Source organism: Notechis scutatus, chromosome 2 (assembly GCF_049901735.1).
Source record: "Notechis scutatus isolate UNSWTSFEM ecotype Mainland chromosome 2, rNotScu1.2, whole genome shotgun sequence".
NCBI classification, from domain to species: Eukaryota; Metazoa; Chordata; class Lepidosauria; order Squamata; family Elapidae; genus Notechis; species Notechis scutatus.
This window is the reverse complement of record NC_142010.1, coordinates 21,219,158-21,244,613: the sequence shown is the minus strand read 5'-3', so window position 1 is coordinate 21,244,613 and position 25,456 is coordinate 21,219,158. Positions and strand designations below refer to the sequence as shown.

Sequence of the window (25,456 nt, the reverse complement as noted above, 5' to 3'; positions counted from 1 at the left end):
TATATTCCTTTTTCAGCATCTTCCTTTTCTTTCATCCAAAAAGGCTGGAGGGGGTCTCTGCTTTTTCTGCTCCTTCGCTGAGAGGTTGAACTTCACAATTTGAGAAGGGCAGCTGCATGTATTGAATTAAAAATTAAATAAATAAATAAAAATCATTTTCCTGATTGTGATTTTCCTGTCTGTGTCCAATTGTACCCTATGACTATCAGGATTCTTGATTCTTAACTAATGTACCTTTTCTTTATGTATCCTGAGAGTATTTACACCAAGACAAATTCCTTGTGTGTCCAATCACACGTGGCCAATAAAGTATTCTATTCTATTCTATTCTATTCTATTCTATTCTATTCTATTCTATTCTATTCTATTCTACTCCTTGTTCCCAAAAACCGCATGACACAAGCTGGGTTTCCAACAGAGGCTCCTGGTCCTCATCTTATTTTTATTTATTTATTTTATTTATTTGATTTGCCAATTGTTTACAAGATAATAAGTATAAGTGTATACATAGTTGTGAATACATGAAATGGGTACATATATGAAAAATAAAAGAATAAGAGAAACAATAGGACAGGGACGGTAGGCACGTTGGTGCGCTTTATGCACGCCCTACAGACCTCTTAGGAAAGGGGTGAGGTCAATAGTAGACAGTCTAAGGTTAAAGTTTTTGGGGTTTGGGGAAGAAACTACAGAGTCAGGTAGAGTATTCCAGACATTGACCACTCTATTGCTGAAGTCGTATTTCCTGCAATCAAGTTTGGTGCGGTTTACTTTGAGTTTGTATCTATTGTGTGCTCTTGTGTTGTTATGGTTGAAGCTGAAGTATTCACTGACAGGTAGGACATTGCAATGTATGATTTTATATAGCATGCTTAAGTCAGACTGAAGACAGCGTAATTCAAGGTTTTCTAGTTCTAGAATTTCAAGTCTGGTGGCATAAGGTATTCTACGAGTAGAGGAGTGGAGAACTCTTCTTGTGAAATATTTCTGGACTTTCTCAATTGTGCTAATATCGGATACGTAATGAGGGTTCCAGACTGATGAACTGTATTCGAGTATTGGTCTAGCAAATGTTTTGTATGCTCTGGTTAGTAGTGTGATATTACCAGAGAAAAAGCTACGTAGGATTAGGTTAACAACTCTTAATGCCTTTTTGGCTATGTAGTTGCAGTGGGCTCTAGCACTTAGATCATTAGAGGTGAGTATTCCAAGGTCCTTTACAGAGCTTGGGTCATCAACAAGATTTTGACTATTCAGCTTGTATTTTATTTTCTGATTTTTTTTGCCAATATGTAAGACAGAGCATTTATTTGTTGAGATTTGAAGTTGCCATTTGTTTGACCATTCAGATACATAGTCAAGATCTTTTTGTAGGGTAGCAGTATTGTCTGTGGTATTGAACAGCTTTACATCATCAGCGAAGAGAACGCAATTGCTCTTAATATGATCACAGAGGTCGTTTATGTAGAGTATGAAGTATCTTCTGACCACCCGGCTGTTTCTGACAACATTTGGCCCCTTTTGAGGCCTCCCACAACCTCTGAGGAGCCTTCATAGCGGCTGTTCTTGAGAGAAGCGAGTTCAAATCCCCCAGAGAGATTTTTCTCCATCGCCACAGAGGGTTCCTGGACAGAAAGGAGTGGAAGACGGAGAAAGTGCCACCTTTGGAGACCTCGAAGCCTTTGACAGTGAACCATTGAGAGGGGCCTTTCCTCCTGCTCTCAAGCCCATCATCCCCGCCCTCTCCCTTCCCCTCAGACGCGCTCCTCTTTCCCGCCCGTTCTACAATCCTGGCACTTTGCGGCAAATCCAGCGGGGGGAGCGCTCCGCCAAAGGAAGGGAACTCCCGGTGCTTCAGCCGTTGGTCCACTGGAAGGCGAACGTCACAGCTAGCTGTGTTGGGTGGGGGGGAGGCCGGAAAAGAAGTTACGTCACAAACGCTTGCCGCTCTAGGACGCCACACTCGTTCTCCTTAACCCCTGGGGCTCCGCAGGCGGCGAGATGCTGCGGTAGAGTTTGGCGGGGGTAGATCCCGACGTGTTCCGGGTGAGGGTGGGCGGTTCCCGGGCAAAGAAGCGTGGCGGCCTCTCCAGCTGCCTCGTTCCCGGCCCTGCTCGGGGGACCTGTGTTGGGATCAGCCGCTTGGGGCTCCGGGCAGGTTGGCTGAAGGTGGTTCAGTGGCTCAATTCCACTTTCTGATTTTTGCTGTTGGTTTTTATTTACATCTCTGGTACAACAACTCGAAGCCTTTTGAAATCTTTGCAAGCCAAAATTTTCCCTTGGGGGGAAAAAAAGATCAGAATAACTTGCAGGGATCCGTTGTGCAGTCCCAGAAATGGTCCTGTAAGGAAAAGACATCTGGAGATCCACCATAGTCCTTGGACCCATTTGAATTGCTCTGCAGGAGAGAGAAAGGATGGAGACACAACCTTTTGCAAAGGAGGGAAGCGGAAAAGGCCCTTCCGCTCTTCAGCCTGGGAAGGGTGGGGAGACCTGGACAAGACCTGGTCAGAAGATCCTGGAGGACGAAACCATCCTCCCTTCAGAAGTCCAGCCCTGGAAGTTCATCCAATGCCAGGAGGCTGAGGGTCCTCGAGAACTTTGCAGCCAACTCCATGACTTATGTAGGCGATGGCTGAGACCAGAAAAGCACACCAAAGCCCAGGTGCTAGACCTGGTTGTTCTGGAGCAGTTCCTGGCTCTTCTTCCCCCAAAGATGGAGAGCTGGGTGCGGGAGTATGGAGCAGAGACCAGCTCCCAGGCGGTGGCCCTGGTGGAAGGCATCCTCCTGAGCCAGGTGGAGGAAAACAAGGAGCAGGTCAAGTTGCAGGTGAGAGTTCAAAAGAGAATAGAGAATGTGTTTGAATACTTCACCCCTTCTTCCCAAACTTCTCTGACGTTCATAATATGTGGTGAAGTCCCACCAATTCTTGTAGGACATTGTTCCATGGTTTTCTGACTCAACCACACAGATGGATATTGGGGGCTTTGAGGTTGTGTTCCGAATGTAGGAATCCACTTTACGTCCTGTGATGTACAATAATTCTTCTTTTTTTCCTTCCTCCAATTTGAAGTGCTGCACTGTGGAGATCAGAGATCCTGAGGAAAAGAAGAAACCATTAAATCCGCCTCAGGAATTATTTTTCAGGAGGATCCCTTCGAAAGATCAAAGTCGGGGCACCTCAGGAGGTAATTGAACATCTTCCTATTACCCCCTACGCTCTCTTTTCTATTCTGTACAATATCTCCTCCTATTTATACCTCTCTACACTAATTGCATCTGTAGATAATCACCCAGCAACCCTCTTTAGGGTGAGCCGCCTCCTCCTGGGGAAGGAGGAAACCGAGGTCCAGCTGAAGGGGCATGCTGAGGAATTTGCAGATTTTCTGGAAGACAAAATCGGATGACTTCATTCCCAGTTAGATGCCAGCATGGTTGATGGTCTGGTGGAGGCCCTTGAGGCAGGTTCTTGCTATGTTATCTGGGAACGGTTTGACCCTGTTTCTCCTGAGGAAGTGGACAGGATCCTACGGAATATGTGTGCAACCACCCGTGTTTTAGAGCCATGTCCCTCCTGGCTTGTGAAAGCTTCCCGGGAGGTGACAAGTAGGTGTACTCTGGCGGTGATTGATGCTTCCCTACAGGAGGGGATAGTGGCCCAGCACTTTTAAAAATGCTGTAGTCTGCCTTCTTCTTTAGAAGCCATTGCTGGATTCCACTCTGTCAGATAATTTCCGACCTCTCTGCAATCTTCCCTTTTTGGAGAAGGCGGCAGGTCCAGAGGTTTCTGGATGATGATGGATTATCTAGATCCCTACCAGTCAGGATTCAGGCCTGGATTTGGGACAGAAACTGCATTGGTTGCGACTTTGGATGATCTCTGGGGTAGCGCATCCATCCTTGGTCTACTTGACCTCTCAGCTGCTTTCGATACCATCGACCATTGTATTCTCCAGGGGCATCTTTGGAGGATGGGAATGGGAGGCCTGGAGCTATCCTGGCTAACTTCCTTCCTCTGCAGCTGCTCTCAGTCAGTGTTGATAGGAGGGGAGAGATACAGCACTCCTCCACTGCTTTGCGGGTTTTTGCAGGGCTCAGTACTCTCTCCACTCCTGTTCAACATTTATATGAAGCCGCTGGGTGACCTGATGATACTCAGCTGTCTGTCTTGGCCAATGGTGGGTTAAGTGATGCTATGTCCTCTCTCTCGCAGTACCTGGAGGCTGTTAGGGGCTGGATGGGGAGCAACAGGTTCAAACTAAACCCTGGCAAAACCAAGTAGCTCTGGGTTTGGGGTTCGTTGGCCAAGGGAGAATGGTCACTCCTGGTCTTGGATGGGATGGCACTATCCCAAACAGACCCTGTGTGTAAACTGGGGGTTGTCCTGGACTCACGACTCCTGCTAGAAAAGGTCGTGGCCAGGAGGGCCTTTGCGTAACTACAGGTTGAACCGACCATCCTTATGGTCACTCATGCCCTAGTCACTTCCCTTCTTGACTATTGCAATATGCTCTACATGGAGTTACCCTTGAAGAGCATCCGGTAGCACCAGTTGGTGGAAAACACAGCAAACTGCATGGTTTTGTGCAGACCCTGGTTTGCACATGTATCACCTCTCCTGCAGGAGCTGCGTTAGCTGCCAATTTCCAGATGCAATTCAAGGTGCTGGTTGTCACCTTTAAAGCCCTTCATGACTAGAGACAAGGTTATCTGAGGGACCGTCTCTTACCGGTTACATCTGCCCGACTCACCAGAGTGGGGAGGCAGGGAATGTTGCATGTCCCATCCTCTAGGGAGAAACACCTGGTGAGACCCAGAAAAAGGGCCTTCTCCATGGTGGCTCCCTCTCTCTGGAACATCATCCCTCAAGATTAAAATGGCCCCAATTCTAGCACACTTTCGGAAGGCGCTCAAGACTTGGTTCTGCCAGCAGGCCCGGGGAACCCAGAGCTGTCGCCAGGATGGGGGAGGGGGTGGAGGCGATTTTATTATTTTAATATATAGTTCTCCCTTTATTAGTTTTATTGTTTTAATATGGGTTTGATATTTTGTAAGCTGCCTTGAGTCGCCGTGCAAATCGGCAGCATATAAATTGTCTAAAATAAATATTTTGTTAATTATTTATTTTGAAATTATTTATTCCTTACAGAGAAACAAAGAATGAAACGGTCTGGTTTTTATGACAGTGATCAAACAACGGTTGGACCTCCAAATCAAGTAAGAAAGGGAAAAATTATCAGATTTGCTTTCTCCCTTCAGGAAGTGAAGTGGGTGTTTGGACTGGATTATTTTTGTGTCCTCCCACAACATGGACAGCAGAATAGCAGGTTGAAGTTGCTATCAGTCAACATAGCTTCCTCTAGTTATCTTGTTCTGCAAGGTACTCCTCCAACTTTGCGTTTACAAGAAACACTTCTTTTAAAGTCCTTCAAGAATTAGGATTAAACGTATCACAGTGGCAGCAACTTCTACATCCCCCCATTCTTTTTATAAGTCATCAATCTCATAAGGGACAGCGTAACAGAGTTGGAAGGGACTTATAGGTCATCTAGTCCAACCCCCTACACCATTTCTTTTTTTTTTTTTTGAAAACAATTTTATTGATTTTCTACAAACAAACAAGACAAACAAAACATTAAAACATCAGCTCTCTTATGTACGTACAGTGTGTCGGTTGGTTCATCAGTTTTGTGCATTCATTTCGTAGTCTCAATTACAGTTATATTATATAACTCATATTGTCAATCCAAACTTATATATCCTAATATCGCTATTAATGAATCATTTGACTATACTTTTAATCATTCATGCTTTATGAGATAACAATACTTTAAACAGTTTATTCTATAACAAATCATATAATCATACCAAATCTATCCTAAAAACACTTTATAGATATAATGTCAAATAACATAGGCAAAAGAAAAAATAAAGGTATTCTTTGCTATCTAACTTTCTAAATATTCTATTATCGTATTTTGTCATCTAGCTACTGATAAAAAAGATCCCAAATTTCATAAAATTGTTTATCCTCTTGCTCTCTAATTTCAAATGTCAATCTACTCATCTCAGCACTTCCAATATTTTCTTAATAATTTCTTCCTGTGATGGTATTTTCTCATTCTTCCAGTTTTTAGCAAATACAATCCTAGCCGCTGTTAACACATTTACAATCAGATATTTCAAATCTTTACTATATGTATCTGGTAAGATTCCCAATAAAAAGAACTCCAGTTTAAAATCTATACGTTTCTTTGTCATTTTTTTCAACCACATGCGAATTTTAGTCCAATATTTTTTAGCGTCCTCACAAGTCCACCACATATGGTAATATGAGCCAGGTATCTGATGACATTTCCAGCATTTTTCAGATTTGTTCTTGAACATTCTTGCTATTCTTGTCGGGGGAAAGTGCCACCTGTAAAACATCTTATACAAATTTTCCTTATATGCTGTTGACATTGTCATTTTATAATTTTGAGACCACAATTTTTGCCATTTCTCTAAATCAATCCCATATCCAAAATTCTTCCCCCAAACAATCATAGTTTCTTTAACTTGTTCTTCTTCTAATTTAATTCCCAGTAAATAACCATATAATTTTTTAATCACCTTCTCATCAGTACCCATCAAGATCTTATCTAGATCAGTCTGTTTATCATAGAATCCCTCTGTTTTAGAATCTTCATCATACCTTGAATGTATTTGCGCATATGAAAACCAATTCATCTTTATACCTTGTTACTCTAAATTTTGTATCGATTTAAGTTCACCCTTTTCATCCAATAGTTCCCCATATCTAACTGTTTGTTCCTTCTTATAAATTATAGGATAGGAAGATGCTTCAGTAGTCGATAACCAAACTGGAATTTTCAAATAACATTGACTTTTTATCTTCTCCCAGTTTAACCACAAAGACTCCCGTATATAATGTCTTCTAAAATAACCCTGTGTTTTAGTTCCCTTATACCATAAAAAAGCATGCCAACCCAACAGCAAGTCATGACCTTCTAATGTCAACAATCTAGTCTTTCTTAATGTTATCCATTCCTTAACCCACATCAAACTTGCAGCTTGATAGTACAATTCCCAATTGGGCAGGCCAAAACCTCCTTTAATTCTAACATCTTGCAAAAGCTTTAGCTTTATTCTCGCTTTCTTATCTTGCCATATATACTTCAACATAATTTTATTTAAATCATCAAAATAGTCTTTTCCGAGCCTAATTGGTATTGTTTGAAAGAGAAATAGGATTCTGGGTAGAATATTCATCTTAATTGTTGAAATTCTCCCTATTAATGACAATTGCAAGTTTTCCCATTTCTTCAAGTCTATAGCTATCTGTTGTTTAAGTTTAATATAATTATTCTCTTTTAATGTGCTACATCTTGCTGTCAAATGTATCCCCAGATACTTAACCTTATTCGTAACTTGGATTTTCAACAGGTCTGCCAGTTCTTCTCTTTGTCTCAGTAACATGTTCTTTGTCAAAATCTTTGTTTTGTCTTTATTTATTTTCAAACCAGCTATCTCACCATATATCTCTATCTTTTCCAATAACTTTGGAGCTGTTTCTAACGGATCTTCCAAAATAAAGACTAAGTCGTCAGCAAAAGCTTGCAGTTTAAATTCTTCCTTTTTAATTTTCATTCCTTTTATGCTTTTATCATCTCTAATATTTCTATTCAACACTTCCAAAGTCAATACAAATAGCAAAGGAGATAGGGGACATCCTTGTCTTCTGCCTTTTCTTATATTAATAAAATCTGTAAGTTCTCCCTCCATCATTACCTTTGCTGTCTGTTTATTGTATATGGCTTCTATTGCTTGGACAAATTTTCTGGCAAAACCCATCTGTTCCAATAGTAATAACATAAATCTCCAGTTCACGTTATCAAATGCCTTTTGAGCATCTAGAAATATCAAAGCCATTTGCTTTTCAGGATGTGCCTCATAATATTCCAAAGTATCCAAGATTACTCTCATATTATCTCTAATTTGTCTCTTTGGCAGAAATCCATTTTGATCTGGGTGGATGAAATTATTTAAGTATTTTTTAAGTCTTTCTGCTAAAATTGAAGCAAAAATTTTATAGTCTGCATTTAATAGAGAAATAGGTCTATAGTTCTTAATTTGCAGTGGATCAGCCTCTTCTTTTGGAATAAGTGTAATATAAGCCTCTGACCATGTTTTAGGTATCATCTTCTTTAACATAGCTTCATTCATAACTTCAAGCAATGGAAAGCTCAATGATTCTTGAAATGTTTTATAGAATTCTGCTGGAAGCCCATCTGGACCCGGTGCTTTCCTATTATTTTGTTTCTTAAGCGCTTCAGTTAATTCCATCATTGTTATGTTGCTTTCTAGAATTTCTTCAATCTCTTTAGGCATGTTCGGTAGGTTAGCATTCTGTAAATACTGTTTAACTTTTTCTTCATCAATATTCTCTTGTTTATATAGTTGCCCATAAAAATCTCGAACAATTTCCTTTTTCTCCTTGTTACCATAACAAATTTGGCCTTGATCATCTATTAACTTCAATATTTTTCTTGATTCTTTCTCTTTTCTCAATTTATATGCTAGCCATCTACCTGGTTTGTTTGCATCTTCAAAATAATTCTGTTTAGCATTTCTAATTTTCTGCGCCAATTCTTCTTTCTCTATTAATTCCATTTTATGTTTAGTTATATCCAACTTCAATTTAATTTCCTTTTTCTGTGGCATTTTCTGTAATTCTTTTTCAAGTCTTTTATACTCATCTTCCAAGATCTTAGTGGCTTGCCTTTTCCTAATGTTCTTTCTTCTTATATAATCTATTATCAAACCTCTAACATATGCCTTCATTGTATCCCAAACATTCTGCGATGAAGTATCTTCTTTTTTATTTTCCCTAAAGAAAAAAACCAATTCTTTCTCCATCCATTGTGTAAAATCTTTTTCTTTTAAAATAGTATTGTTTAACGTCCATCTCGATCTTTTTTTTTGTCCCTTCCATTTAATTGTCATTGGGCTATGATCTGCCCAAGTACTTGTTTCAATATTTGTTTCTTGAATATTAGATATTAATTCTGATGAGATCCAAATCATATCCAATCTGGACCATGATAAATGTCTATTTGAATGAAAAGTATATTGTTTAGCTTTAACATTTCTTTCTCTCCAAATATCTTTTAAGATTAATTCATCTGTCATTTTAAAAAAAGATTTAGGGAGAGTCTTTCTATTTTGCTTTGTTGTTGTTGCTTTGTTGTTGTTGCCAGTTTATTGTCCACAATTCCATTAAAGTCTCCCATCATAATTATATTAACATAGTCCAGTCCAGTTATTTTCATGTGTAATTTTTTGTAAAATTCTTCTTGTTTATCATTCAGAGCATAAATTGCAATCAAGAGTATTTTTATATTATTGTCCATTATTTCCACCATTAATACTCTTCCGTCTTCATCCGTATAAATCAATTTTGCTGGGATGACCTCTTTGATGTATAGAACCACTCCTCTTTTCTTACATTGAGTCAAAGAAGTAAATATTTTCCCTAATTTTGGTTGTACTAACAATTGTTCATGTTGTTTTTTGATATGTACTTCTTGTAAACAAATTATATCAAATTTTAATTTCTCTAATTTATGAAAAGTTTTCCTTCTTTTAACAGCTGAATTGAGTCCATTTATATTCATTGTAATCAATTTTTTTCTTCCATGATTATGCTTTATATTTAGGTCTAACAGCTCTCGTGGATCTCACTTCACGCTGTTCTTTACTATCCACCTGTCCACCTACTGCACCTTCCTCTTCTTCAATCTCCAGTTGTTCCTCTTGAAACTCAATTAATGAGACCTCTTTCTCTGCCTCTGCTTCTCTCCTTCCAAAAAATTCTGCGTGGAAAAGTTTTGCTTTCTCAATTGAATCAATTCTATGTCTCTGTTCTTGCCATGTAAACATTAATCCTTCTGGAATCAGCCATCTATAATTCACTTCCTTATTCAATAACATTTTGGTCAGGAATCGATATTCTCTTCTCATCTCTCTCACTCTTCTGGGTATTTGTTTTAAAACCACAATCTCTTTGCCTTTGTATTTCAATATCTTCTCTCTTACAACTTGTAGTATTTGTGTTTTGATGGATTTTTGGTAAATCTAATATGGACTTCCCTTGGTAATTTATTTCTCATCGCATATCTTGTAAAAACTCGGTATACCTCATCTATTCCATCCATCATCTTTTCCTCTGTAATTTCCAACGCATCCGCCAAAATTTCTATCATTATCGCAGCCAAGTTTTGTCCTTTTTCTTCTTCTATATTTTGAAATCTGAGATAGAATTCTGACCTCTCCATCTCCCACCTCAACATCCCACTTTTATATTGTTCAACCACTGTTAATCTGCTGTCAATATTTCCAATCTTCTCCTCTCTTTGTTCACCTTCTTCCTCAATTTTTTGGAATCTCTCATCATACTTCGCCATCATTTGTTGAATATTTTCAATTTTTTCATCAGTCTTCCCTGTTCTTTGTTCAATATTCTCTATTCTTTGTTCAATGGCGTCTGATTTTGTCTTGAGATCTTGGATTCCTTGCATAATCATCTGTAAAGTCACTTTTTCTTGTTCTTTATCTTGCTTCAACATTGCCTGAATCAAGCGTTGTCCAGCTGGTGGGGAAGCAGAGGTAGAAGTAGAAACGCCAGAAGATATGGGTTTTCTGTTTATTTTGATGCTTCAAGACCTTCAAATTCTTTTTAGCTTTTAATCCAACTGGTAGAATAGCCAATTATAATCCAAAATGGAAAAATCCAATAATAAAAAGCCCAATAACAAAAAAAAGGAGAAAAAGAAGAAGAAAATCTTCAGGTTCTTCTAGACCCTAATCCAATTATGAAGTAGTCCAAAGTAAAAAATAAAAAATAGAAAGAAGAAAAAAAAACCCAAAAAACAAAAATAATAATAATCTTTAATCCAATTGGGAAGTCTCAATAATAAAAAAGAAAAGGCAGAGTGGTCCAAAAATATAAATGAAAAAAGCAGAAAGAATCCCAGTAAAAAAAAGGAGAAGAAAAGAAAAATAAAGAAGAAATTCTGAGGCTTTCCCTTTAAAATAAAAAGCAAAAATAAGAATATTACTAAAATTAAGGTTTACAAAGAGGCTGGTGAGTAGGGGTACACGACTGAAAAAAAGATTTAAAAAAACACACACTGCACTCTATTTATTTGTCCAAGGCTCTTATTATGACTCTCTTCTCGACAAGCTTCAAGGCCAAGCCTCAAGTGTTGAAATGTTGATAAGGGTCCAGGAAAGCACCTGTAATAATATTCTGCTATGCTCTCCCTCTATCTTATCAAATTGAAATGTCCTTGAGAAGTAGTCTTTTCAGAGTTCTTCTCCAATTCAGATAAAATATTTTCAAGCCTCTAGTTGGCAGTGTTACAGAGTTTCTTAATCCACTTCCCCCCCCACACCAGCCAGAAAAACATTTTTTAAATTAAGCAAAAAGAAAAAGTATATATATATATACACTGCACCTCTACGGGGAGGAAACCCACCATCTGACCAGGACTTATGAAAAACTTGAAGTCTAAAGAGCTTCCATTTTATGTGACCTCGCATTCCTATGCAACTGCCGAGATCAAAATTTAATTCCCACAACCTTCCAATTGAAATTCCACACCAACACAGCAGCCACCAAACGCATCCTTAAAATAACAGAATTGGCCCTAATTAGAAATGAGAACACAGCCAAGCCCCCACCCAATCAAGTCACACCCCCACTAGCAGTTAAAAGGAAGAAGCAGCTGCAAGCTCACATCACTCTGAGAAGCACAGAGCGGAAGACACAAGCCTGAAGATGATGAATGAGACTTCATCGAAACGTTGCCTAGATACTTCCAATCTTATGCGGGAGAAAACCGAATAACCAAAGATCCATATATATATATATATATATATATATATATATATATATATATATATATATATATATATATATATATATATATATATATATATAAAAAAAAAAACAATAGCCAAAGGGAGCCTCTATCCTAAAAAAAAAAATCAAAAAATCAAAAAGGAGCAAATATATATAAGAGAAAATTCAGTCCGGTTAACTACAAAGTCACGCTGAAGTTCCAAAAAAAAAAAAAAAGTAAGAAATAGAAAAAAAAATCCAAGCCTCAATTTGACATCCCTTTAAAAAACGCCGCTCATACAGTTTTGTCAAAGAAAAATCTCACAGATTTCTTCTTATATTCAGAGTGTTCTTTCAAAACTCAGCTAATTAGCAAAAAAAAAAAAAAGTTTCTCACCCAGCCGACATACTTTCACTCTCAGCTCTTCCTTACCGGAGCTGTCCCGACTTCAGCAGCTATGGAGGCTGCCTCTCCGCCGCCAGCAATAGGACTTCTTCCGGATCGAACCAGGGACTTTGCGATGTCCCTGGGATCCAGGAAATGTGCCCTACACGGTCACCGTCTCTACGGGACGGTTTAGGTCCGTTAGCACCGACCGGGGGCGAAAATATCAGCTGTGATCTCGGAGCCCCGAGATTACAGCTGTATCGCCGAAACGAAGCTCCGCCTTCTCCCCCCTACACCATTTCTGACAGTTGGCAGACTGGTCTCTTAAAAGCTCCCAATGATGAACCTCCCACAACTTCTGAAGGAAACTTCTGTTCCATTGGTTGATTGCTTTCCCTGTCAGAAAATTTCTCCATTATTCCTTGCCTGGCCTTCAGGTGCTTTGGAAAACAGCTTGACCCCCTCCTCTCTGTGGCAGCCCCTCAAATGTTGGAACACTGCTATCATGTCTCCCCTGGCCCTTCAGTAGACTAGCCATGCCCAGTTCCTGCAACCGTTCATGTATGTTTTAGCCACAGTCCCCTCATCATCCTGGTTGCCTATTTCCTAAATGTAGCACATTACATTTCTCACCATTGAATTTCATTTTGTTAGAAGGTGCCAATCTCTCGATCCTTCTATATCTCAAACCTATCTTGTGGAGTGTTGGTATTCCTGTCCATTTGGTCTTGTTTGCTAATTTGATGAGTTCCCCTTCTATCCCCTTGTCTAAATCATTGATGAAGTTGAACAGATCTTGCAAATCCCGCTGTTCTCTTCTTTTTTCCATGTTCAGGAGAGTCTGGTGTCCTTTGAGGAGGTGGCTGTGTATTTCTCTGAGGAGGAATGGTCTCGGTTGGATCCTGACCAAAAAGTGCTGCATTCGGAAGTCATGCTTGAAAACCATAGGAACGTGGTCTCTCTGGGTAAGAGTTTTCTTGTCCTAAATCAGAGAGTTCAAGAAGACAGATTATAGTTACTTTTTATTTTAAAAAATCACTAATCAGATATAACCTCCTGGAAGGGAAAAGGGAAGTATCCAGCCTTCTGGTACTCCAAGGAAGGAAAGAGTCAATGCTTAGATACTTTTCGGCCATTTCTTATCTGGATTTTTCCATTTCTACTTGAACTTATATGTGGAGTCTGAAAAGAATGAGGTGTGCTTTTGTGTGTCCTCTGGAGGTCGTGTGAGAAGAATGTGTTGTCATTTGTCCTCTGAAACCTCCCCAACTTGTGTGAGAACAGAACTTTCATGCTCAGGCCATGGAAGAACCTTCTCCCAATCCAATTCAAGGACAAAGGCCTCATGCAGTGTGACTCAGAGCATCCTAGGGTACAGGTGATCCCCGAATTACGACAGTTCACTAAGTGACCATATCAAGTTATGACCTAGCCCTTTCCCAAGTACTTAAGACTCAGTCCTGAAATTACGAATGCTGCAGCACCACGGCTGCCATTCACACTTACAAATAACAACAGAGGCTCTGCAACAACAATCGCCCTACCTATAACCCCACCCCAGTCTGCCGGGACATACGTTGCGACGATATGTTGAGCCATCAGTTTTTTCCCCTGCTTTGGTGCATTTGCCTAATGTAGTGAGAGATAGGCGAGATCAGTAGTGGAAATCTTACACAAAAGATCTCACATGATCTCGCACTACAGTACTTTAGTCCTCCATTCACTGCTAACCAAGGCCTGCACAGGACCCAGGGCAAAATGCTTTGCAAACAAAGGGAAGGCCTCTTTGTTTTCAAAGACTTTTGCCCTAGATCTCGTGCAGTCCTCAGTTCTTAAAAGAGCACAGGCCTGCTGTCAGGGCTCCGGTAGTTACCCCCATTAAAATCATGAGTCCCTAGCCAGATTTTAAAAGCTTGAAGATTTATTAGGAGTAGACATGCCGGTGCTGCAATGCCATTCATTGTCATCCTTGACCCTGGATTTCTCCCACCCCCTGGGTGTATCATAATTCATATTCTCCAATGGGGCACATCCATAGCCAAAAATCATCAATCATACTCTCCAGTTAGAATTTTGTGGGGCAGAAACTTTGGTCACCTGGAAACTATCTATGAAAACATTTCTGGAATGCAGTTTCAGTTTTGTAAGCTACTACACTACTTCCCCCTCCTTTTCTGCTGGCAACTCTAAAAAAGCAGAGAAATATTTTATGAGTTGACACCTGAAATACTGCGGTGCCAGACCATGTGAGACTAGTAGCCTGAGATCTTGCACTACTGGTCTCGTATGATTTCACACTAACATAGTTTAGGCCACCGTTCTGTACGCACAGAAGCCTGTACCAGATCTGGCAGAAATCCCTTTGCAAAAAAACTTTGGGCAGCGAAATAGCCATTCTTGAAACCTCCCAACCTTTACAGTCTCCATGCGAAGAGTGTTTGCAAGCCAAAGTCTCATCGCTGGGATCAAGGAACAGGCCGAGCCGGGGTCCTGCCTCCTCAAGAGACGTCGTGTAGCAGCTGCTCCAACGTGCATCAGGGAAGAAGGAGCTTCTTTCAAAATTGTTTCAGTTCTCACAGGTCTCTGCTGAAATTAACCCACCCCAATAAATCTTAAGTTTCTCCTAATTCTTCCTTGGATGTTTCCCCTAATTTTTTCTTAACTCAAAAGAGACATTGAGTGAAATATTCATGTATAATTGTAAAGAGATGTTTTCTAGATATTTTCAAAGCTTGGATGGCTAATGAATATAGAAATCACCATGTCTATATCACACCACTGTAAGCGTGCAAATGTTCAATATAATGGAATTTTGAAAAAATTCAAAAGGAAATTCATTTGACTTTGTACAGTTTGACCTTTTTCTCTAACCTTGTTATCATTATAATTTCTCTTTTCCTTTGAAGGTAACAATGGGCAGGAGAGTCAAGATTCCTGTGAACAGTCCCAAGTGATCAATGCTAAAGAAGGAATGGAGAAGTTTGGAATTCGAACAGAATTCGTAAGACATGAGAGAAACCAGTCAAATAATTGGAATCAGGAAACCTCATGTTCCACTGATGCTCCGAGACAAGACTTTCTTGCCCAGCAAGAGAAAATAAGGAAAAAATATACTGGGAAAAGTGTGAAGCCAATCAAAGTTAAACTACATGTAAATGGACACTATTTAAGCCAAAACAAAGGAGAAGATACTACAAGAAGACAAAATGGACAAAATTACAATGAGACATTCATTCTTTCTCTTGGAAATCAGTTCCTTATATCTCAAAAAGTGATTGACACAAAAGAGAAGCCTTATAAATGTTTGGAAAGTGGAACATGTTTTAGAACAAGCAGGCAACTTACTTCCCATGAAAGGATTCACACTGGGGAGAAGCTCTACAAATGCAGAGAGTGTGGTAAGAAGTTCAGAAAAGGTAGTAATCTTATTTCCCATAAAAGGATCCACTCAGGAGAGAAACCATATAAATGCATGGAGTGTGGAAAGACCTTTGTTCAAAGTGGCCATCTCATTCGCCATAAGATGATCCACACAGGGGAGAAGCCATATAAATGCATGGAGTGTGGAAAGAACTTGGCTTCCAGTAGTGGACTTACTATCCACAAAAGGATCCATACAGGGGATAAGCCATATCAATGCATGGAGTGTGGAAAGACCTTTGCTCAAAGAGGCCATCTTATTCACCATAAGATGATCCACACAGGGGAGAAGCCGTATAAATGCATGGAGTGCGGAAAGACCTTGGCTTACAGTAGTGGACTTAATATCCACAAAAGGATCCACACAGGGGAGAAGCCATATAAATGCAAAGAGTGTGGAAAGACCTTTGCTTACAGCAGTGGACTAACTATCCACAAAAGGATCCATACAGGGGAGAAGCCATATCAATGCATGGAGTGTGGAAAGACCTTTGCTCAAACAGGCCATCTTATTCACCATAAGATGATCCACACAGGGGAGAAGCCATATAAATGCATGGAGTGTGGAAAGACCTTTGCTCAGAGCAGTAGACTTAGTTGGCACCACAAAATCCACATGGGGGAGAAGCCATATAAATGCATGGAGTGTGGAAAGACCTTTGCTCAAATTGCCCATCTTAATTCCCATAAGATGATCCACACAGGGGAGAAGCCGTATAAATGCATGGAGTGTGGAAAGACCTTTGCTCGAAGATATCATCTTAATTGCCATAAGATGAGCCACACAGGGGAAAAACCATATAAATGCATGAATTGTGGAAAGTCATTTGCTCGAAAGTATGGTCTTACTTGCCATAACAAAATCCACACAGGTGAGAAGCCATATAAATGCATGGAGTGCGGGAAGACGTTTGCTCAAAATTGTACTCTTATTTCCCATAAGATGATGCACACAGGAGAAAAGCCATTTACATGCATGGAGCGTGGAAAGAGCTTTGCTCAGAGCAGTGGACTTAAGTGCCACAACAAGATCCACATGGGGGAGAAGCCACATAAATGCATGGAGTGTGGAAAGACCTTTGCTCAAAGCAGTGGACTTACTACCCACAAAAGGATCCACACACTGGATAAGCCATATAAATGCATGGAGTGTGGGAAGAGCTTTGCTCAGAATGGTAGACTGACTTCTCATAAAAGAATCCACACTCGGGAGAAACTATGCAGCAATAGCAATTCCACTTAGACTTATATTGCACTCCACAATGCTTTACAGTTTACAAAGTCAGCATATGGTCCCCAGCAATCTGGGTCCTCATTTTACCACCTCTGAAGGACAGCACTAGCCTTTCAAAGGTTTTCATAACTACCTATGTTAGAACAACTGGTCTGTTGTCATTCAGTTCCTTGATGGAAGGTTTCTTCAGCACTGGGATGATAGTAGAACATTTGAAACAAGAAGGAACATAGCACATCTCTAGTGATTTATTGAAGATTCGGGTGAAGATCGTGGCCAATTACTGAGCAGAAACTTTTAAGCGAGAGGGAGTTATCTTGTCTCAGCCTACTGCTTTTCCTGGCTTTTGTCTGTGAAATAGATCTTGCAATTTTTTTTCTGTGATCAACAGAGGTTTTGAACCTAATGGGTTGGGGTTAGTTGTGGGAGGTGTTAGGAATAACATGGTTACCTAACTTAGTTTGGGTAAAATAATATATATAAACTATGTTAGTGAGTTTAAGTGTGTGTATCACTTTAACTGTAAAACATGTATTTTGGGTGCGGTTGTAAAATCACCATAAGAGGGAGCAAGAGAGCTCACTGTTTGCTGGCTTTTACTTTATTGCTGACAATGATGGATTGATGGTGATAACTGCGTGTTTTCCCTGCTATTGCTGAAGGAAGGAAAGAGGTTTGATTTTCTTCATATTACTGCAAAAAGAGATATATTACTAGACTGATTATTTGTAAGTTTACTGACCTCTTTTTCGACACTGGACTTTGCTAATGAATAATCCCCGGACAGACTGAACTAGTGTATGATATATGGACTGTTTGACTATGCTATAACTCTTACTGGAATAAAAACTATTTAACTGGCACAGTGTATCTGTTTTACTGAGTGTAAGCTACAACAACGTTTATCTCACATATCTGCCTGCCTGACTGACTACCGTTGCACGTTCTGCTAGGGTGTATATTCCTAACACTGGTTATGGGCCCAGGTGCACAGTCAGACTAACCAGGATATAACAGGCTTGTGAGTTAGAGTTTGTTTAGTTACACAATACTGTAAACAGACAGCTGTGTTTTATTAATTATAGTTTAATATCCAGAAAAAGATGGCACAAGTCAATTTACAAAGTTTGTCTCCAATATCCAAACTGGATGAAACAAAACTATGTTTCATGGTCTGTGAAATGCAGCCTACTTCTAAGAAGAGAAGGTTTGTGGAATATAATACAAAACCCACCAGAAGTAGATGCATGGGATCCGGAGGATGAGGATGATGCCCATAAAATACAGGAATATAAACTGAAGAATGAGCAAGCTCTCTGTATAATAGGACTGACACTCTGTGACCAGCAGCTTGTCCATATTCGTGGAGAAGAAACAGCTGCGAAATGTTGGGAGAATTTAAAGAAGATTTATGTTCGAGACAGTGTAGGAGCACATATAAATCTTACACGAAAACTGTTCAGAACACATCTTCAAAAGAATGGAGACATGCTGACTCATTTAAATACAATGAAGAGAATTTTTCAGGAACTGCATGAAAAGGAACTTATCTTCACAGAACTGCATCAGGTTTATATAATTTTGTCTTCGTTAGATGAGAGCCATGACGACTATGTAACTTCACTAGAAGTACTGCCAAAAGATAACCTTACATTAACCGACATTACTGGCAGATTAATTGAAGAAGCCAGGAGAAGGCTTGAAAGGGATCAACTCAGAAGGGAAAAACAACCCCAAGAAGAAGAGAAAATATCTTCGTCAGCATATACAATTAGAAAATGTTTTAATTGTGGAGGAAAAGGACATTTGGCTAGATTCTGCAAGAAAGCAAAAAGCCAAAACGGCAGCCAGAATGCTAAAAGGCATCAAAAGGATGGAAAAATGCTTTGAGTTAGCCATGTATAGCAACGAAACTGTGAATAATAATTTATGGGTTGTAGATAGTGGAGCATCGCACTGCATAACGAAAGATAAGAAAAGATTTGTTAAGATGTCCACGAGTTCACAGCAGATATCGTTAGCTAATGGCTGGAAAATTAAAGCAAAAGGTGAAGGCATTGCACATTGTTCTTGCATAAAAGAAAATGTAAAAATGTTATATGTACCACAACTTAAGTTTAATTTGCTTTCGGTTAGTTTTGGTTAAACTAGGTTATGTAGTTACCTTTAGGGGAGAAAACTGCATAATAGAAAAGGAAGGTAAAAAAGTGACTGCAACTTTAAAAGGTGAATTGTATGTGTTAAATGATAATTCATTAGAGGTAGCTAACACAGTTTATAAAAATGTTAAACCTCATGATGAATGCATACATTTGTTACACAGACGTTTAGGGCATATAAATTTTAAAATGCTCAAGCAAATGGTTGAACTGTCTAAAGGTATAAAACTAAAGCCTTGCAGTAAGTATTTGCACTGCAATACTTGCAGTCAAGAAAAAAGCAAGGTAATACCAGCAAATAGAATAAATGGATTTAAAACAAAGGAACCTCTAGAGGTCGTATTTGCTGATATTATAGGTCCTAAAAAACCAAGTGTGGGAGGTGCTCGTTATATATTAAGTATAATGGATCATTATTCCAGATATGGTTTCTGTTATTTAATGAAGAGTAAAACAGAAACATATCAGAATTTCTTTAATTGGTTGAAGTTTGCAGAAAGAAAAACTAAAAGGAAATTAGTAACTCTTGTAACTGATAATGGTACGGAATTTATAAACAATAAATTCAAAAATAGACTGAAGATGGCAGGTGTTGAACATAAAAAGTCTGCACCATATAGGCCACAACATAATGCCTTTATAGAAAGACGAGGCCAAACATTACAAGCAATGGCTCGTACTATGCTGTCAGATTCAGGATTACCTGAAACTTTGTGGGGAGAAGCAATAATGTGTGGTAATCATATATTGAATAATGTTGTTAACTCAACAACAGGTGAATTACCATTCACACGGTGGCATGGCAGAAAACCTGACCTAAGCTACATGCATACATTTGGAGCACCAGCATGGGTGCATATCCCTACACAACTGAGACAAAAGGGGCAACATAGGGCTAAAAGGTTATTCTTTGTAGGTTATGAATCTAATCACAAATCATACAGATTCTGGAAAAAAGGTACATCTAGAGTTTACTGTAGTGCTAGTGCACAATTCCTGGAACATGTAGGATGGGAAAAACTGGAACAAGATTCAAGTAAGGAAGTAATCATAGAAACCTACAAAAGACCAAAACAACAAATCAGTAATAAGAAGAGCGCAATTAAAGAGGAAGTACATGAAGAGCATATAGGACCAGAACAGGAAGAAATACCAGAAGAGGAAGAAATAGATAACCAGGAACAGATAGTACATGAAAGTCCACCTGTAAGCCCTGTAATACCTAGACGTTCTACACGTGTAACCAGACCACCTGACAGGTACCAAGCAAGTGTAGTTTGCCAAGTTAGTAAAGTTCCAACTACTGTTGAAGAACTTAGGATGTATCCTGCAAAGGAACAGGAAAATTGGCATAAGGCAATGGAGAAGGAACTAAATTCATTAAAGGAAATGGATGTTTATGAAAATGCTAAATTACCTCCACGTAAAAAGTCCATTGGCTGTAAATGGATATTTAAATTAAAAACAGGTAAAAATGGGACTGTTACCCATAAGGCTAGGTTGGTAGCTCAAGGATTTAATCAAACTGCATGTGATTATGATGAAGTATTTGCACCGAGTCTAAAAGCAACAACCTTGAGAGCAGCTTTAGTGTGGGCAGCTAAGAAGAATTATATTATAAATCACTTAGATGTAGAAACTGCCTATCTGCATGCACCATTGCAGCACACTATATATTTAAAGAAACCTGTAGGAATCAAGGATGATAAAACTAATAATGACTGTTGGAAACTTAAAAAGAGTCTCTATGGATTAAAACAATCTGGTTATGAATGGAACCAATATATTGTTAAGGAGTTAAACAATATAGGGTTTAAAGCAGGTTTAGCTGATCCATGTGTATTTAAGAGAGAGACTAATGGAATAGTGTCATTATTACTGTTGTTTACAGATGATATTGCCTTAATTACAAAAACTAATAATGAAGCTACTGAAATAATATCATTATTAAGAGGATAAAATTAAAGCAATTAGGAGAGATAAGCCAGTATTTAGGATTGACAATAAACAAAACCAAGAGTGGCTTTAAGATATCTCAAGAAGATAAAATTTACCAATTGCTAAAAACGTATAAAATGGAACTTTGTAAGCCGGCAAAAACTCCAATGAGTCAGGAATTTTGCCGAACTGATGCTCAAAGTTCAAAATTCGATAAGACTATTTATCAGTCATTAATTGGTAGTTTATCGTATATTAGTAATTGGTCAAGGCCAGACATTGCATATGGCGTTAATCAATTGGCAAGATTCAAGGCTGAACCCACTGAAAGTCACTGGCAAGTGCTAAAGCGTATATTAAGGTATCTTAAAAAGACAATGCACTATGCATTGTATTTGGAGCCAAAAGACGATTTGTTTTAAGTGCATATGCTGATGCAAGTTTTGCAACAGACATAAACACTAGGAAATCAACTTCAGGTACGGCTATACTGTTAGGAAAAGCACTAATTGGTTGGAGGTCAATTAGACAGCAACACATAAGTATGTCCACAATGGAAGCAGAATTTTCATGTCTATCTTTATTATGTACTGATTTAATTCTGTATAAACAGTTGTTATTGGATATGGGAATAACTGTTAATGATTCTATTGTAGTTTATGAGGACAATCAAGCAGCCATACGGTTGGCTACAAATATTGCTGTAAAAACGAGATCTAAGCATACTGATCTTAGATATTTGAATGTAAGGCAATCTGTAAAAAATGGTTTAATAAGACTGGAATATTGCATGACTGAAGAAAATTTTGCTGATCAGTTTACAAAAGCCCAAGGTGCACTAAAGCACAAGGAAAGTTGTGAAAACTATGGGTTAAAGTTGTAAATAGATATATATGTTATTATATTACCCCAAAGGGGAGAATGTTAGGAATAACATGGTTACCTAACTTAGTTTGGGTAAAATAATATATATAAACTATGTTAGTGAGTTTGTGTGTATCACTTTAACTGTAAAACATGTATTTTGGGTGCAGTTGTAAAATCACCATAAGAGGGAGCAAGAGAGCTCACTGTTTGCTGGCTTTTACTGGATTGCTGACAATGATGGATTGATGGTGATAACTGCGTGTTTTCCCTGCTATTGCTGAACGAAGAAAAGAGGTTTGATTTTCTTCATATGTCTACTGCAAAAAGAGATATATTACTGGACTGATTATTTGTAAGTTTACTGACCTCTTTTTCGACACTGGACTTTGCTAATGAATAATCCCCGGACAGACTGAACTAGTGTATGATATATGGACTGTTTGACTATGCTATAACTCTTACTGGAATAAAAACTATTTAACTGGCACAGTGTATCTGTTTTACTGAGTGTAAGCTACAACAACGTTTATCTCACATATCTGCCTGACTGACTGACTACCGTTGCAAGTTCTGCTAGGGTGTATATCCCTAACAGGAGGTTTGGCTGTTGTTGGTGAATCCTCCAGCCTATCTAGTGCTTTTTTTGTTAAGTAAGAGGTTTTAAAACAAAGATGAGTATCAGTGGAGATTAACGTTATCATTTGGCCTGAAAGTGATCTGTGGATGCCAATATTTAAGTGGTGCAGATTCCCTAATCATTTCAAGTAACTCCCTCTGATGAGTATATCCACTAGACTAGAGCAGAGTTGCAGGCAGAAATGCAATTAGTCCTAAATCCCTTAATATTGTTTCAGTTCATTTGTCAGAAATGGTGTAGCTTCTCCCGCTTGGGCGGGGGGTTGGACTAGATGACCTACAAGGTCCCTTCCAACTCTGATTATCGGTTATCCTGTTATCAAATTTTTATTCCTTTGCTTACTATTGTCAGTCTGCCTTTCCATCCTGCTTCACATTATGTAATACAAGTAATAACTGAGAAGGAAAACGATAAGGAGAATGGGGTTAGTGATGCTGAATTAGAAAATGCAACTCATAGGCTCTTTGTCCTAATTTTGTGGTGATCTTCCTCTGCCTTCCCTTGTGTTGCCCATATCTCTGGACTCACACAATCTTATCAATTTCTTTTTTATGTGAGGTCTCCAGAACTGGACACAGTATTCCAAATGGTATCTCACTAAAGCCCTATGTAGAGGGATAGGACCTCCTTTTTGCTGATGGTGATACATCTGGTGATGCCTCTCAGAATTTTGTTTGCCTTCACATTTACCTGGCCACAATGTTTACTTATTTTGCAGTTATCATTGTTTCAGTGCCATGGCAACTACTTTCACATAGTCGTGTAAAAAAAGGGAAGAGAAAGCAGTGGTAGGGAAATGTGGGTATATATTAAGTTCCCATAGGTAGACAGCCTATTGGCCAACCCAGGAAGTCCCTGATTTACAATAATTTATCAAGTAACCATTCAAAGTTACAATGGCAATGAATGATAGTTCTGACTTCCTTCCTCCTTCCCTCCCAAGTTAGGCATACTCCAGGGTTTCAGAATGAAAACCACTCCAGTATGCTAACATTGCAAAGGATCGATCAAGAAGGAAACTGTTTGGAAATCAATGGGGATGAAAATAATATTACTTTAAGAACTACTTCAAAAAATTACTTCTGTCCTTCCTGATGAAACACGCAGAAATGTGAATGGGAACTTTCTCTGGGATGTCAGGATACCAAAAATAATCAATAAAGGAAAATATGTGTCGTACCCAGTTGAAATAAAGGCTTCTTGGTGTTCTCTGAGCTTGTGAAATGCAGACATTTCATTAGCCAAACTAGGGAACCTGATCAGTGCATCATCAGAGCACCAACCAACAACCTCAGATGGCACCAAGGATCCTTCAGTCCAACTTGTGTCCACTGTGTCAAATTATGATCTGAGTCTACCAGGATGAATGGAGGAGGGACCTTTTTCGGTCAAAAACCTCTTATGTGATGGAATAATGACAGATATCAATGTAGTATTTGTGGAAAAAGCTTCAGGGTGAACAATTTGTCTTTCAGACAAGGGGCCAGAATGAGCAGAAGCTGAAACAAATGCATGGGCGAAAGATATTTTTCAAGCATTAGGGCCACATTTTTGTCTTTTTATGGTGTGTCGTAACATTAAGGTAGCTTAAAATTAAGTATCAGTCATGTAGTTACTTGTTAAACATGCATAAAATTCTTTGTTGCATTAAAAATTGCTAACCCACTAAAGCGTTTGGATGGCCTTGGAGAGGGGAGGGGGGAATATTTCAGCTGCTGCTCAGTTGAAGCTGTTTTTTCAAATATCCTTATTAAATATTTTGTGTCCAACTGGAGAAAAGAAAGATACAGAAAAAAAAACCCCAGATGTTACCTCCATTTCTTAAAATGGATTTTTAACCACTTTTCCATCCTTTTACATTGTTTTGCTCCCTGTAGCTAACCTCTGTGTGTCATTGTCAACTCCAAATCTGGTCGAATGTTCTCATAGCAATGGAGCCTTGGGCTTTTCTTGTTTTTGCTTTTTCATTTTATTTTTCCTCTTTTCATATACGGTCTAATGATATATCCTTGCCTTAAATTCTCCAAGGGGCTTAAGCTTCCTAGTCACATTTCTTGAGCTGAATTTCTTAATCAATCCCTCTGTAAAAATGGTTTTTCCTCATCAGGTTTTAGCTTTATATTCCTTTTTCAGCATCTTCTTTCATCCAAAAAGGCTGGAGGGGGTCTCTGCCTTTTCTGCTCCCCCTTCGCTGAGAGGCTGAACTTCACAATTTGAGAAGGGCAGCTGCATGTATTGAATTAAAAAATGAAATAAATAAATGATTAAAATCATTTTCCTGATTGTGACTTTCCTGTCTGTGTCCAATTGTACCCTATGACTATCAGGATTCTTGATTAATGTACCTTTTCTTTATGTATCCTGAGAGTATTTACATCAAGACAAATTCCTTGTGTGTCCAATCACACGTGGCCAATAAAGTATTCTATTCTATTCTATTCTATTCTATTCTATTCTATTCCTTGTTCCCAAAAACCGCATGACACAAGCTAGGTTTCCAACAGAGGCTCCTGGTCCTCATCTTCTGACCGCCCGGCTGTTTCTGACAACATTTGGCCCCTTTTGAGGCCTCCCACAACCTCTGAGGAGCCTTCATGGAGGCGGTTCTTGAGAGAAGCGAGTTCAAATTCCCCAGAGATTTTTCTCCATCTCCACAGACGGTTCCTGTACAGAAAGGAGAGGAAGACGGAGAAAGAGCCATCTTTGGAGACGTCGAAGCCTTTGACAGGGATCCATTGAGAGGGGCCTTTCCTCCTGCTCTCAAGCCCAACATCCCCGCCCTCTCCCTTCCCCTCAGACGCACTCCTCTTCCCCGCCCGTTCTACAATCCTGCCACTTTGCGGCACATCCAGCGGGGGAGCCCTCCGCCAAAGGAAGGGAACTTCCGGTGCTTCAGCCATTGGTCCA

The 25,456-nt window shown here is 39.1% G+C and overlaps 1 protein-coding gene across 2 annotated transcripts; it reads left to right on the top strand.

Annotated features, from left to right (window-relative positions):
* Positions 1 to 2,044: 2,044 nt before the first annotated feature.
* On the top strand, positions 2,045 to 24,811 carry LOC148131903 (uncharacterized). Of its 2 annotated transcripts, XM_087953620.1 has the most exons (6): positions 2,045 to 2,830; positions 3,075 to 3,189; positions 5,151 to 5,218; positions 13,130 to 13,259; positions 15,201 to 17,377; positions 22,511 to 24,811. In XM_087953620.1, exons 1-5 carry the CDS (start codon positions 2,417 to 2,419, stop codon positions 16,955 to 16,957), a joined length of 2,484 nt encoding a protein of 827 aa, XP_087809746.1. In that variant the 5' UTR covers positions 2,045 to 2,416; the 3' UTR covers positions 16,958 to 17,377; positions 22,511 to 24,811. The 2 variants fall into 2 exon arrangements, with proteins under 2 accessions (XP_087809746.1, XP_087809747.1); XM_087953621.1 differs by lacking the exon at positions 13,130 to 13,259.
* Positions 24,812 to 25,456: the final 645 nt, after the last annotated feature.

Coding starts and splice junctions, on each gene's coding strand:
- LOC148131903 (XM_087953620.1), top strand. CDS start 2,417: ATGGAGACACAACCTTTTGCAAAGGAGGGAAGCGGAAAAGGCCCTTCC. Junction 3,190..5,150: donor AAGTCGGGGCACCTCAGGAG/GTAATTGAACAT, acceptor TATTCCTTACAG/AGAAACAAAGAATGAAACGG. Junction 13,260..15,200: donor TAGGAACGTGGTCTCTCTGG/GTAAGAGTTTTC, acceptor TTTCCTTTGAAG/GTAACAATGGGCAGGAGAGT.